Genomic DNA, 15,168 nt, shown 5'->3' with positions numbered 1-15,168 from the left:
CACACAGCAGACACATGTTAGAGCCAGGATTCGAATCCAGGTTCCCTGACTTCCAGGCTCGTGCTCTTTCCACTAAGCCATGCTGCTTCCTGAAAACCAAAGAACTTCCCGCGATCCTCCACATCAAAAGCTGTCCCAAAGGCAGCTTTGAAACTTCCTGGCTCCATCCATGATCAACAACACCGGAACCTCCAGATGCGTTGTCCGACCTTGGCGCCAGGCTGTATAAACAGCCCGACACGTAGCACAGACGCTCAGCACTCTTCACCTCAGGAAATGCTGCTTCCCCAGACACTTGCTGGGTTGAAAAATTTAGACAGGCCACCCTCACCCAGAACAGAGAGTCAGAATGTCAGCTTGTTAGATTGTACTCTCCCAAGTGCTTAGTACAGGGCTCTGCACACAGTAAAGAGCTCGATAAATACGACCGAATGAATGAATGGAAGAAGGGGTCCTCCTCTCGCGGTCTTATCCAAAGAGGGGTGTGAGATGTTCCACCTTTTGAGCTTCATTAACATCCGAAGCTGCTATCGAACCGACCAAATGAAACAGCCATCCTAAGGTATTTCAAATCCCATGTCACGGGATCAGCCAATGTCGGTCTTGTTCTTTCTTCAACCTTTCCTCCGCTGTCTCAGCTGCCGCTGTTGCAGCCCTGACTGGGAGCTCACGGCTTTCTTTGAATGCCTGCTTTTCTCCCCAGTGTAGCTTGGATTTTCAATCCATAATTTTGACCACACTCATTTTTTTAAAGTAGGGGAAATGTAGCCAGTGGTCCAGGGAAAGGTGATGGAATAATGATCTCTAAATCATCGTTCATTCAATAGTATTTATTGAGCGCTTACTATGTGCAGAGCACTGTACTAAGCGCTTGGGATGAACAAGTCGGCAACAGATAGAGACAGTCCCTGCCGTTTGACGGGCTTACAGTCTAATCGGGGGACTCTTGGACTCATCATCATGGACTCTTCCTATCTTGGCAAGGAAAGAAGGGATTTCTGTGAAAAATCTTTGGAGCATATAGGCACCCCACAGAGACAAAAAGGCCATTTTGCTGAGGATTCATGAACAGATTGGACATTTGAGCAAATAATCCCTTGTGTTAGTGGAGAAAATATATTGGCAAATAATGTACTTCATCTGCATTGCTTTGTACCCAAGATATGTGCACAATTTCTATCTGAATAGGCTAAGGAGGTTAAGATTCATGAACAAGGAGCAGCACTGTGGCTTAGTGAATAAAGCATGGGCCTGGGACTCGAAGTCCTGTGTTCTAATGCTGCATCTGCCTTTTTTTATTACAAGGGACATGGAATTTGTTCAACCTGATTAGCTTGTATCTATGCCAGCATTTAGTACAATGCTTGGGACATAACAATAATAATTATAATAATAGCAACAATGGTATTTGTTAAGCACTTACTATGTGCCAGGCACTGTACTAAGCCTTGGGTGGATACAAGCAAATCAGGTTGGACACAGCCCCTGTCCCACGTGGGGCTCACAATCTCAATTCCCATTTTACAGATGAGGGAACTGAGACCCAGAGAAGTGAAGTGACTTGCCGAAAGTCACACAGCAGACAAGTGACAGAGCCAGTATTCAAACCCGTGGCCTTCTGACTCCCAGTTCCATGCTCTATCCATTGTGCCACCTTGCTTTTCTTTTCAGCAAATAATATGTGCTTCAAAATTCCATAAAAAGAAGGAAATGTACCACATTTTTCTTACTAATTTTCAAAATGTCCAACAGAGCAGACTGTTTCTTGAAAATTGTGATTAGACTGTGAGCCCATCACTGGGCAGGGATTGTCTCTATCTGTTGCCAAATTGTACATTCCAAGCGCTTAGTATGGTGCTGTGCACATAGTAAGTGCTCAATAAATACTATTGAATGAATGAATGTTGGAAAATACTGAAACTCTTGCCTTAAGAAGTGACTCCCCATTTTACGATTTACAAGGGAAAGAAAAATCGGATTTCCATAATTTCATATTTTCATAAATATCATTGGTTCTGAGTTTCAGAAGTGAAGCCTGCTTATTTACATAATGATTGTATTGGTGTAAGGAGTAAAGTACCAATTGAAGTACAAAACAAAGTAGCCTCTCTTAATAATGCTCTCTTTTATGGTCAAGGCATAGGAAATATTTATTCCCTTAGGCATAATTTGCTACTGATCGCACTGTTAATGCCTCTCCCTTGTTGATAATGAACTTGAGTCTAAACTCATGCCATTTTCCATAAGAAAGAGTACCCACACACACTCAATTTCCTTCTCAGAGCGCTCACAACATCATAACTCAAAGCAATAATCTGAGAAACTGGATTGGGAACATGAATGCAGCAGTAATTTGCAAAATTACCTTTTATTCAACCCTATCTTTCATCTTTGTGCTGAATGAGTTTCCTGCAATTATCCTTAATAACAGCTTTCTCTCTTTTTGTTTCCCCCTTGCTTTCCCCTTCTCCTTCCCCCCTCTGCCTCTCTCCCTTCCTCTCTCTCTCTCCTTTTCTCCCTTTCTCCCCTTCTCCCTTTCCCTTTCTCCTCTCCCCCCTCTCCCTCTCTCTTGCCTTTTCTTTTGTCTACCTGGTCCTGGATCTGTTTGTAGGTTTGGATAGATGCTGCCACTCAGATATGCTTCTCTCTTGGTGTTGGATTTGGTGTGCTGATCGCCTTCTCCAGTTACAATAAGTTCACTAACAACTGTTATAGGTAAGCCTCTCGCTTCCATTTCTAAATGCCATGCAGGGTGAAACTGAGAGTCATTAATGCTTCTTGAAAAGTGGAGATTTGGAAAAGTGAAAGATCGACCCTAGAGGAAAAGAGAAAATTCCTCTAAAACCTCTAGACCAGAATGAGGTAGGACTGCTGTAAGAAATTTTCACCCTTGTTTTGGTTAAATGTCCAGTTATGGTCACGATGAGTCTAATGTATGATATGTGGTGTTCATCAGATTCTCCCCCAACTTTCTGGTGTGTTTTCTTGGGCAACTAACCCCACGTCCACGACCTGACTTTTCATTTCAAGGACTTGCCTTGCCCGTTCTCCTTCTCCTTCATTCTCTGCCTCCAGCTTCCCTCCTTCCTTCATTCATTCGTGGCATAGAGGAAAGAGCACAGGCAGAGTACTGGTGGAGGAAAAACTTATTGAGGTGAAGCACATACGTATATATCTGTAATTTATTCATTTATTGATTGATTGATTGACTGATAGTAATGCCGGCTAATGTAATGTAATCAGGTTACATTAGACTGTAAGCCCGTCAAACGGCAGGGACTGTCTCTATCTGTTGCCGACTTGTTCATCCCAAGCGCTTAGTACAGTGCTCTGCACATAGTAAGCGCTCAATAAATACTATTGAATTGAATGAATGAAAGGTTGTCCCACTTGGGGCTCACAGTCTTAATCCCCATTTTGGAGATGAGGTAACTGAGGCATAGAGAAGTAAAGTGGCTTGCCCAAGGTCCCATAGCAGACAAGTGGTGGAGCCGGGATTAGAACCCACATCCTCTGATAACCAGCTCTGTGACTACATAATAACAATTATAGTTCTTGTTAAGCACTCACTATGTGTCAGGCACTGTACTAAGTGCTGGTGGAGATGCAAAGCAATGGGGTTGGACACACTGGGCTCACAATCTTAATCCTCATTTTGTAGATGAGATAACTGAGGCCCAGAGAAGTGAAGTGACTTCCCCAAGGTCACACAGCAGACAAATGGCAGAGGCAGGATTAGGACCCATGTCCTTCTGACTCCCAGGCCCGTGTTCTACCCCTTAGGCCAGGCTGATTCCCTGTCTGAAACCCACCCTCCCCCGGGTGGCTTGGCAGGCGCAGTTTTCTGGATAACCCCCCCCCCAAAGCCCCCTTCTTCCTTTCCCCTTTTCAACCCCTATTCCCCACCAGAGACCATTGCAGAGACAGAAAGTAATTGCAAAACTGAGTTCACTGGCCAGAGAATCTAGCTGGAAATAACGTACAAATTTCCGTTGCAGATTCTAGTGTCTTTGGGGACATATTACTCACCTCCTTTTTATGCTGGAAACACTGGAGATCTAAATAGGAAGGCCAGAGAAACAGGGAGAAAAACAAATGAAGATCAAAACAAGGTTGGCTAACGTCTGACCGATGGGATTCTTTTTTCTGTTCCTGTGATTCCTCACAGTCAGTCAGTCAACCATATTTATTGAGTGCTTACTGTGTGCATAGCACTATACTAATTCAATTCAATTCAGTGCAATCATATTTATTGAGCACTTACTGTGTGCAGAGCATTGTACTAAGTGCTTGGAAGACTATAGCGAAACAATAACCGACACATTCCCTGCCCACAACGAGCTTATGGTCTTGTCTAGTAGTTTTCCTCACTAGATTCAGTTCCCGACTCCCCATCCCCTGCCAGTCTCCTACACTAGGATCCGAAACCTCACTCTGGTTTCATATGAACAATGTACTAGTTAGTATGTGAGGGACAAACGGATAACCTGGACACCAAATGCTAGCCATTCCTCTCCTTGCCAAGCAAGAACCTTCTCCATGGAGGAACAGGGGAAATAGAGTCTCAGCTCCTCCAGGAGACTTTGCCCGATAAAGCCCTCTTTTCCATGGCTCGCTCTCCCATCTGCATCCTCTATCCACTTGGATCTGTGACCTTTGGACAACTGCTATTTGCCCCACTCCCGACTCCACGGTACTAGGTACATGTCTTTAAATTATACATTATAGATGACTAATTTACTAATATTATTGCCTGTCTCCCCCTCTAAATTGTAAGTTTGCTTTGGGCAGGAAACGTGTCTGCTAATTCTGTTGTACTGTCCCAAGCACTTAGTACAGTGCTCTGCATATAGTAAGCACTCAATAAATACCATTAATAGATTAATTAGCAGGCTCATGCCCATCTGGCATATTACGTGCTTGGGGGTTTTCTCTTTCCTGGCACAACAGACCTTAGAAGGGAAGTGTTGCTTTGAAAAATAGTGGGGGGCCACGTATCTGTAAAGGTTTTGGGTCTGGGCAGAAGAGAAAGCATCTGGGTTTGTGAATGAAAGGGTAGTCAACCAGTGGTATGTTTTGAGCACCTGCTAGATACAGAACACTATGCTAAGTGCTTGGCATCTTGGTCACCTCGGGACAGGGGGCATCTGGGAAGAACATAGGCCCCTCTGATGGGAACGGCATTTAATCTCCCCTGGAGGAGAGGAACAGCTGATGAGTAGGGAGAGTATGCTCGGCTAATTGTAGAGTTGACGGGTTGCTAATTTTCATCTTGACAGATAGGGTAGTCTCCAACAGTCCTTTAATGAGTTCCCATTTCTCCCTGTCCTACCCTCTCTGGAAGGGACGACTCATGAGTCGAAAATTGCAGCTTGTTCCCATAATCTTTCCCTCCTTCACGATGACTTGTTTTGTGTTTTCCCAGAGACGCGATTATCACCACCTCAGTCAACTCCCTGACAAGCTTCTTTTCTGGCTTTGTCATCTTTTCCTTTCTGGGCTACATGTCTCAGAAACACAATGTGCCCATTGGTGATGTTGCCAAAGACGGTGAGTATGGTTAGTGCCTGGAGAAGCTAAGTGGCTTGCCCAAAGTCAGAGGTGGGTTCTTTCTCTTTCTAAAAGCCCCCAGCTCATTTCTTTATTCCATACTTGTGGTATTTGTTAAGCCCTTACTTTAAGCCCAGCACTGTTCTAAAGTGTGGGGTAGATAAAGGATAATCAGGATCCACATGGAGCTCACGGTCTAAGTAGGACGGAGAGCAGAGATTGAATCCCCATTTTGCAGATGAGGAAACTGAGGCACAGAGAAGTGAAGCGACTGGCCCAGAGTCACACAGCAGACAAGTGGTGGAGCCGGGATTAGAACCCACAGCCTCTGATTCCCAGGCCCATGCTCGTTCCACTAGGCCACGCTGTTTCCCATATGATGCAGCTAAGCTGAAAAGTTGGGCACAGATTCATCTGCATTCAAATCTATGTGAGAGCCACAACCGTCTTAAAGCAGATGTCTTCTCTCAAATTCCGCCAGGCTCCAAATCCAGATTAGGAACTCCAGCCACCTGTCCTCAAGTATAGGCACATGTGTGGTTTTGGTTCCAAAGGGGAACCTGTCAAGGTCTAGATTGAGTGGTTATCCATCTATCTGGATTCTTATCAAGATGAAAAATTTGTAGGCAGCTTTCTTGTTGAGATGTGAAGACTGGACTCAATTTAATGATCCAGATATTTGCCCAAAGATCTGGATCTAAGCGTGGGTAGACTCAAGACTTAACTACTGAAGTTTTCACAAGGGCTCAGTAGCTCTCCAGAGAATTCAGAGGGGCCATCAATCAATCAATCGATCATAATGATCAATAGATCACTTACTATCAGTCAGTCGATCACATTTATCGCTATTTTATTGCTACCGTTCTTGTTTTATTGCTATTATGCTTGTCTGTCCATCTCCCCCGATTAGACTGTAAGCCCGTCAAAGGGCAGGGACTATATCTGTTACCGATTTGTACATTCCAAGCGCTTAGTACAGTGCTCTGCACATAGTAAGAGCTCAATAAATACCATTGAATGAATGAATGAATTGATTGAGCACTTACTGTGTGAAGTGCACTGTACTTAGCACTTGGGAGAGTACAATATAACAATATAACAGATACATTCCCTGCCCATAGCGAGCTTACAGTCTAGAAGGGGAGACAAACATTAATATAAGTAAATAAAATGACAGATTATATATAAGTGCTGAGGGGCTGGGAGGGGGATGAACAAAGGAAGCGAGTCAAGGCGACACAGAAGGGAGTGGGAGAAGAGGAAAGGAGAGCTTAGTCAAGGAAAGCCTCTTGGAGGAGATGTGTTTTCAATAAGACTTTGAAGGAGGGGTGAGTAATTTTCAGATATGAGGGAAGCCATTCCAAGACAGAGGAAGGACATGGACGAGAGGACGCTGTCGAGATAGAGGTACACTGAGAAGGTTGGCATTAGCGGAGCAAAGTGTCTAGGCTGGGTTGTAATAGGAGAGCAGTGAAGTGAGGTAGAGCACTGGACTAAGCGCTTGGGAGAGTACAGTATGACAGAGTTGGTAGTGCAATTCCTTCCCACAACGAACTTCCAGTTTAGAGAGGACGAGCTTATAGTCTGCGGAAATTTGGCGTGTTCACTTGTGACTGGCTGTCCAAATTCTCTCTGGTGCTGTGAACTCTGTTTTCCCCTTTGGGGTCTTTTGAATTAGAGCAGGCCAACCCCCTCTGCTCTTCCAGTGAGCCCATCTCCCGCTCCGAAATAAATCTAGTGACGGGTGGTCTCCGCTCGTGACTCTGCCTCTGAATCAGCAAGCATTCCCAAATCCAGTAGGGAGGAAAAAAGCAATAAAAAGACAGTACGGGTGAAATTTACTTACTATTGTATTTCTGCATTTTTGCTGCAAGTTTTGCCCTTTATTATGACAAACAGTCCGTGCTTGTGCAACCTCCGTTAACCCCGACAGGAAAGGTTAAGTTCTCCCTTCCATTTCAGCGATAGGTAAAATAAATATCATCGGTGGTCCTAATTCTCCAGAAAATATTAGTGGAATGCTAACGAACATAATGTCCAACTAAAGAAGAGGCTGTTACATTTGGCTAAAGTTACTAATATGTTTCTCTAGGGCACATTATAAAGTCTTTATGTTTTAAACACATCTAAAATCAAAGCTATAGTTCCGTCCTGAAGGGCTTTTCGATTTAGGATGTTTGAAGTGAGCTGTATTTTAGTTAAAAGAGCAATCCTAATAATACTAATGATAATGGTATTTATTCAGAGCTTACGGCATTAATAATTAATAATAATAACTATAGTATTTGCTAAGCATTTGCTATATGCCAAGCACTATTTTAAGCACCGGGGTAGATACAAGGTAATCAGGTTGTCCCATATGGGGCTCACAGACTTAATCCCCATTTTATAGATGAAGTAACTGAGGACAGAGAAGTTAAATGTCTTGCCCAAGGTCCCTTAGCAGACAAGTGGCGGAGCCAGGATTAGAACCCACGTCCTCTGACTCCAAACCCCGCGCTCTTTCCACTAAGGCATTCTGCTTCTCATTCCAAACACCGTGCTAAGCACTGGAGTAAAATAATCAGATCAGTTACAGTGCCTGTCCTACACTGTACTTGATGACTAAGAGAGGAAGAACAGGTATTTTATCCTCATTTTACAGAGGAGGAAACTGAGGTACCAAGAAGTTAAATAAATTGGATTGTCCCAATATACTTAATGTGCACCTGTGTTAGAATGGATGATGTTGAGTTTATTGGTTTTATTTTTATTTTTAAAAGGTATTTGCAAAGCACTTATTAGGTGCCAGGAACCGAACTAAGCAATGGGGTAGATACAAGATAATCGGGTTGGACACAGTCCCTGTTCCACACAGGGTTCACAGTGGAAAGAGCCCAGGTCTGGAAGTCAGAGGACCTAGGTTCTAATCCCAGAGCCGCTACTTGTCTGCTGTGGTACCTTAGGCAAATCACTTCATTTCTCTGGGCCTCAGTTCCTTCATCTGCAAAATGGGGACTCAATACCTGTGCTCCCTCTTACTTAGACTGTGAATCCTGCTTGGGACCTGATAATCTTCTACCTACCTCAGCACTTGGCACATAGTAAGCCCTTGACAGATAGTTATTACTGTTATTATCATTAGTAGCCAAAGTGGGGAAAAGAGGACAAATGCCCATTTTCCCCTATGAGTCAACTAGTGTAGCTCACCCACTTTGAAGCCTAGAGCTGTCGATGGACTCTAAATTCCCTTAGTTGCTCCCGTCTTGGAAGAAAGAGTGATGCATAGGAAAGTGGCAGTGTTACCCAGCCTACTCTAAATGTTTTCCCAAGAGCCTAACAATCAGTGGTATTTATTGAGCACCTACTGAAGGCAGAGCACTGAATTAAGCATTCGGAAAGTGCAATACAACAGAGTGGGTAGAACCATTCCCCACCCACAATGAGTTTACAAGTCTTTAGGGGAGCTTACAGTCATTCAGTTCAAGGTATTCCTTTTCCAAAATCAAAGAAAATGCCAGTTTTTCTCCTCAGTCCTCCAGGCTGTTTAAATAGTGCCAAGAACAGTAAATACGGATGAATAAATAGTGCAGACTAAAGGGGAAAGTATGTTCTGCCGTTTATTTTATCCTGCATGTAAATGATCATCGCAGAGCTGGGGTGAAAAGTACAAGCTCATCCTGGTATGATAGCAAGGCTGGTCAGATAATAATAATTAGGGTATTTGTTCAGTGCTTTCTATGTGCCAGGAGCTGTACTAAGCGCCGGGGTGGATACATGCAAAGCGGGTTGGTCAAACAGTAGGGTCACCTCCAAGCCTCATATCCCAGGATTCCGAGTGCAGAAAGTCCTTAATCTTTGCTAATATTGAGCCAAGTAGCCCCCCAATTTAAATCCAAGCAGTCATTCTTATTCCCCCTCCCCCACGTGTCTTAATCTCCATTTTCCAGTTGAGATAACTGAGGCACAGAGAAGATAAGTGACTTGCTCAATGTGGCGGAACTGGGATTAGAACCTATGTCCCTCTGACTCCTAGGCCCATGATCTGTCCACTAGGTCATGCTGCATCTCTTCTTCTGAGGCTAGATAATTCAAGCCTGATTTTGTTTTCAACCTCCAGACTCTATGTTATGGATGTAGTTTTGGTCCTCAAAACAGAATAATAATGATAATAATAACGGTATTTGTTAAATGCTTACTATTTGTCAAGCACTATTCTAAGTGCTAGGGTAGCTGTGACTTAATCAGGTCGGACACAGTCTCTGTCCCACATGGGGCTCACAGCCAAAGAGGGAGAACAGGTTTTGAAACCCCATTTTACAGTCGAGGAAACTCGAGGCAACCTTCCTTGGCCAAGTCACCTAACTTCTCTCTGCCTCACTGTGAAATGGAGGATTAAATACCTGTTGTTGCTCCCTTCTTAGACTCCGGAACAGGGATTGTGTCCAAGCCGATTTTCTTGTGTCTGCCTCAGCGCTTCGCACACTGTTTGGCAGATAGTAAATACTTAGTCAATTGCATCATGTCTCATTTGGGCAGAAAGATGTCCCTAAAATGACAATTTCATTCTATGTTTAGGACCTGGGCTGATTTTTATCATCTACCCAGAAGCCATCGCCACCCTCCCTTTGTCTTCTGCTTGGGCCGTGATTTTCTTCATCATGCTTCTCACGCTAGGAATCGACAGCGCGGTGAGTAATCTGGGATCAGAGGCTCCAGGTCTGACTCTGAAGTCCGACCTGGCTCTCCCGCTGACCTTGTCTTTATAATAATACTCACAGAACCACTACTAATAATTATAATGTGTGGTATTTGTTAAGCGGTCACTATGTGCCAGGCACAGTCCTGAGCCCTGGAGTAGATACAACGGTTTTGGGTTGGACCCAATCTCTGTCCCACACAGGGCACACAGTCTTAATCCCCATTTTACAGATGAGGGAACTGAGGCACAGAAAAATGTCTTCCTAAAGAAGGTCTCATTCACCAGCTTTCTAATGATGTAGGTTATCACCCGATACCATGGTATTACACGAGACTGTTGCCTGAGACCGACAGGGTTGTGATGAGTGCTCTTGGTCTTCAGAGTGAAAGATTAAAATGATTTCAGAAGAGGAAAGAAACTGTCCCATTGCAGTTTTAAGGCCAACAGGCACTAGTTATCTAGAAACATCAATTTTCCCACTAACGTGCTGTGACATAATAGTAATGATGATAGTAAATGTGGTATTAGCTAAGTGCTTAATATGTGCCAGGCACTGTACTGAGCGCTGGGGTGGATACAAGCAAATCGGGTTGGACACAGCCCATGTCCCATGTGGGGCTCACAGTCTCATTCCCCATTCTATTGATGAGGTAAGTGAGGCACAGGGAAGTTAAGTGACTTGTCCAAGGTCACACTAAAGACAAGTGGTGGAGCTGGGATTAGAACCCATCACCTTCTGACTCCCAGGCCCGTGATCTCCATTACTCCATGCTGTTTCCCTTGCCAGGTTGCTCGGGCAACCTCTCTGGGCCTTCAGGTAGCCCACTCTAAAGACCATGCGATGTACACCTAGAGCATGAGGGGATCGTTTATCAAGTGCTTCCTGATCCAGATCAGGAAAGATTGATGGAAACCTAATTGATCAATCAAGCAGTGACATTTTTTGAGCACTTGCTGTATGCAGAGCACTGTACTAAGTGCTTGGGAGAGTATGCTACCACAGAGTTAGAATTCCTGCCCACAATGAGTTTACAGACTACAGGGGGATTCAGACATTAAAATAAATTACAGAGGGACATTGTAACCTAAATGTGCTGATTTAACATTACTGGAAAAATGCCATCCTTGGCAGATTCAAAATGACCACACCAAGATGAAGGAAAATGTTGGTGTGAATAAGAAAAGCATAGACCAGTGCTTAGATTACATGCAATCAGTCAATCAGTGGTGTTTACTGAGCACTTACTGCACACAGAGCACTGTATTAAGCACAGTGGAAGAGCACAGTACAATAGAGTTGGCAGACCCATTCCCTGACCAAGTTGAGTTTACAGTCTAGAAGGAGAGACAAGAATTAATATAAATAAATATTTATATTCTCCTCTCAAACTGGGGTGGTGGGGAGTGAGGGAGTAAAGGAAAAAGGTAAAGTCAGTAGAAAGTGAGCGTGTAAAAAGAGGGAGAGAAATGATTTACTAGAAGCAAAAGAGAATGGAAGAGGCAAAAATCTTGGGTAGGTCTGACCCTCTAGACTGTAAACGCATTGTGGGCAAGGAATGTTATATTGTGATACTGTCCTCTCCCAAGCACTTAATACAGTGCTCTGCACTCAGTAAGTGTTCAATAAATACAAGTGACTGACTGATTAACTGGTAGTTTAGGAAGGAATTAGGTATGGACTTGGGGGCAGAGTTGTGCTGGGGGTTCCCTGTTTGTTTCTGTTTCTGTCTCTGCATTTGGTGGTGTGTCTCTTTCAGTATCTCTTGGCCTACTCTGCTTCTATCTGCTTTTCCTGAGTCCCCACCCTCAATCCCACCCACCCCAATCCAAGACTGTTCCACCCATCCCCCTTTTGAATTTGGAAACATCCCATCCCTTTAGATCTCATTCCTTAGCATTTAGGGGAAGCAGCATGGCTGAATGGAGAGAACCCGGGCCTGGGAGTCAGAAGGACCTGGTTCTAATCCCAGCTCAGCCACTTGTCTGCCGTGTGACCTTGGGTAGGTCACGTCTCTTCTCCATGCCTTAGTCCCATGTCTCCTTTTAATCCCTGTTAAATGGGGATTAAGACTGTGAGCCCCAGGTGGGACGGGGACTGTGTCCCACCTGATTAGCTTGTATCTACCCTAAAAACACACACACACACACACACACTATTCAACTCTTGACCCTACATCACCGATCTCTGAAGACTTAGACAGAGCAGATGGCCCTCAAAGTTCAGATTAGATTAGATTAGATACCTTACCAGACTCCAATTGCTTCCTGTATTGTTGCTGGGACCAGTGGTTGGCATTTCATTGACCAGGACACGGAGGTAAAGATTTTATTCTTAGGAAAGAAGAAATCTACTGTCAACTTCCATCAAGTCTTCCCATATTCAATCTCCCTAGAGAGTCTGATTTGTTAAATGGAATGGACTGGCATTTTCAGGGACTTGTATTTCAGTAGAAAAATCACATTCTGAGCTCTGGGAATAAAATCACATCTGAGAGGCGATGTCAGACCATTGGCTGAATTTTACTTGTGTTTCATTTTGAGGGGAGGACAGGGAGGAATGTTGATTTATTTCAGGTAACTTAGATTCATTTTACTTCTTTCTTAAAAAAAAGATACATAATTGGGTCTCTAATTGGTGGTGGAAGGTGACTAAGCAATAATTAACCCTCCTTTTTATGTTTCTTTTTCTTTTTTTTTCCAATGGTATTTCTTAAGTGCTTACTATGTGCAAGGCACTATATTAAGCCTCGGGGTAGAAAAGGCTAATCAGGTTGGACCCAGTCCATGTCCGACATGAACCTGGGTTCTAATCCCAGCTCTGTCACTTATCTGCTGTGCAACCTTGGATATGTCTATTAACTTCTCTGAGCATCAGTTACCTCATCTATAAAATATGATTAAAACCATGAGTCCCACACAGGACATAGACTGTGTCTAACCTGATTAGCTGGTATTCACCCCAGCGTATAGTACAGTGCCTGGCACAAAGTAAGTGCTGAACAAATACCATAAAAAATATTTTAAAAAGTGGGCATCCTTGGCCAAATGACAGAATTCTGGGAAAGCCCATTCATCATCCTTGCTCATCCCCCTTTCTTGAAGGCCCCATTCTCCGGGAAAGGGAAGTGCAATTTCAACCTCACAGGTGATTTTCTCTTCCTCTTCCTCTGTGTGCTTTATTCCAGATGGGCGGGATGGAGTCTGTGATCACCGGGTTGATTGATGAATTCAAGTTTCTCCACCGGCATCGAGAGCTCTTCACCCTGTTCATTGTCTTGTCGACTTTTCTCATCTCTCTCTTCTGCGTCACTAATGTACGTCTTCGGTGCCCGAGCTGGAAAATCGGTCCCTTCCTCCAGAGATGAAGTTCCGTCAGTACTGATTGGGTTCTCAATCAGGGTCTCTCCCTGTCCGACTCACTGAGGGGAAATGCACGAGAAGTAAAGACAAGGCAGGGTACAATCTAAGGGCAAGTCTTCCCTAATAGTTTAGAGTTGCTCTGTGGAAGTGTTTTTTTATGGTATTTACAAAGCACTTACTAAGTGCCAGGTACTGTACTAAGCACTGGAGTAGTTCCAACTAATCAGGTTGAATGCAGTCCCTGTCCCACGTAGGGCTTACAGTCTTAAGCCCCATTTTACCAATGAGATAACGAAGGCCCAGAACCGTTAAGTGACTTGCTCAAGGTCGCACAGCAGACAAGTGGCAGAGCCGGGATTAGAAGCCAGGTCCTTCTGACTCCCAGGCCTGCGCTCTTACCACTAGGCCAGGCTGCTACTCCAGCTGTGTCGCTGCCAAGTGGGACAGGGACTGTGTCTAGCCCGATTTGCTTGTATCCACCCCAGCGCTTAGTGCAGTTCCTGGGTCACAGTAAGCACTTCACAAATACAATAAATAAAAAAAATAGTGTCCCGCTAAGCGTGGGACTTGTCACAATACAAATTGTCCTCCTGGTTTAGGGGAGATGAAGTGGTTAAATTCATTTTATATTTCCCTGCCCACAGACCCTTTGCAATCATAATTAATAATAATCGTGGTGTTTGTTAAGTGCCTATTCTGAGCCAGGCACCGTACTAAGCGCTGGGGTGGATACAAACAAATCGGGCTGGACACAGTCCCTGTCCACTTGGGGCTCACCATCTCAATCCCCATTTTCCAGATGAGGTCACTAAGGCCCAGAGAATTGAAGTGACTTGCCTAAGGTCACACTGCAGACAAGAGGTAGAGCCGGGATCAGAGTCCCCGGCATGTGCCCTTGGGTTTTTCAGACTTGCAGTTTAAATAGAGGTGCAGCTCCCCTTATTCCTGTCAGCTTCCTGGAACTAAAGTGTTGGCCAATGAAAGGCCCCAGACACACCCGGGCTGCCCGGGCTTTCAAAGGCTGAGGGGAGCTAATCCCCTGCTGGGCCATCCCTCCCTGCCGGCCTGACGGTTTGGACCCGCTCACTGCCAAAACTCTCCGCTCTTTCCTAGGGCGGCATTTACGTCTTCACCCTGCTGGACCACTTTGCTGCGGGCACGTCCATTCTGTTCGGGGCGCTGATCGAAGCCATTGGTGTGGCCTGGTTTTACGGTAGGGAATCGAACCTCTTCGGGGCGGGTTGCAGGGGAAGTTGGCGCGCTGCCCTTCTGGGTCTGGGTGAAGGCCCACGACTGAGGTATTTGTGGGTTCAGGACAACTGATTGGAGGGAGTCAGTCAGTCAGTCATATTTATTGAGCACATTGTGTTCAGAGCACTGTAATATTAATTATGGTTCTTGTTAAGCGCTTACTATCTGCCAAGTCCTGTTCTAAGCACTGGAGCAGATCTTCACTTATCTGTGCCTCAGTTATGTCATCTGTAAAATGGGGTGTGTTTCACCTGAGGCCAGACCACCATGGGAACATAAGGAGCTTGAGAGACTCCAAAATCCCCTCACGGTTTCCCTGAGAACTG

General features: G+C 44.6%; 1 protein-coding gene across 1 annotated transcript in view; it reads left to right on the top strand.

The window, feature by feature from the left end:
- SLC6A3 (solute carrier family 6 member 3) overlaps positions 1-15,168 on the top strand; it is a 52,585-nt gene that overhangs the window by 25,450 nt on the left and 11,967 nt on the right. The window contains exons 7-11 of the mRNA XM_029053603.1: positions 2,612-2,715; positions 5,426-5,550; positions 10,108-10,220; positions 13,417-13,545; positions 14,705-14,804. Of these exons, the coding sequence (XP_028909436.1) occupies positions 2,612-2,715; positions 5,426-5,550; positions 10,108-10,220; positions 13,417-13,545; positions 14,705-14,804 (571 nt within the window). The remainder of the gene's footprint in view (positions 1-2,611; positions 2,716-5,425; positions 5,551-10,107; positions 10,221-13,416; positions 13,546-14,704; positions 14,805-15,168) is intronic.

This window comes from Ornithorhynchus anatinus, chromosome X3, assembly GCF_004115215.2.
Source record: "Ornithorhynchus anatinus isolate Pmale09 chromosome X3, mOrnAna1.pri.v4, whole genome shotgun sequence".
NCBI classification, from domain to species: Eukaryota; Metazoa; Chordata; class Mammalia; order Monotremata; family Ornithorhynchidae; genus Ornithorhynchus; species Ornithorhynchus anatinus.
This window is presented reverse-complemented; position numbering and strand designations above follow the sequence as displayed.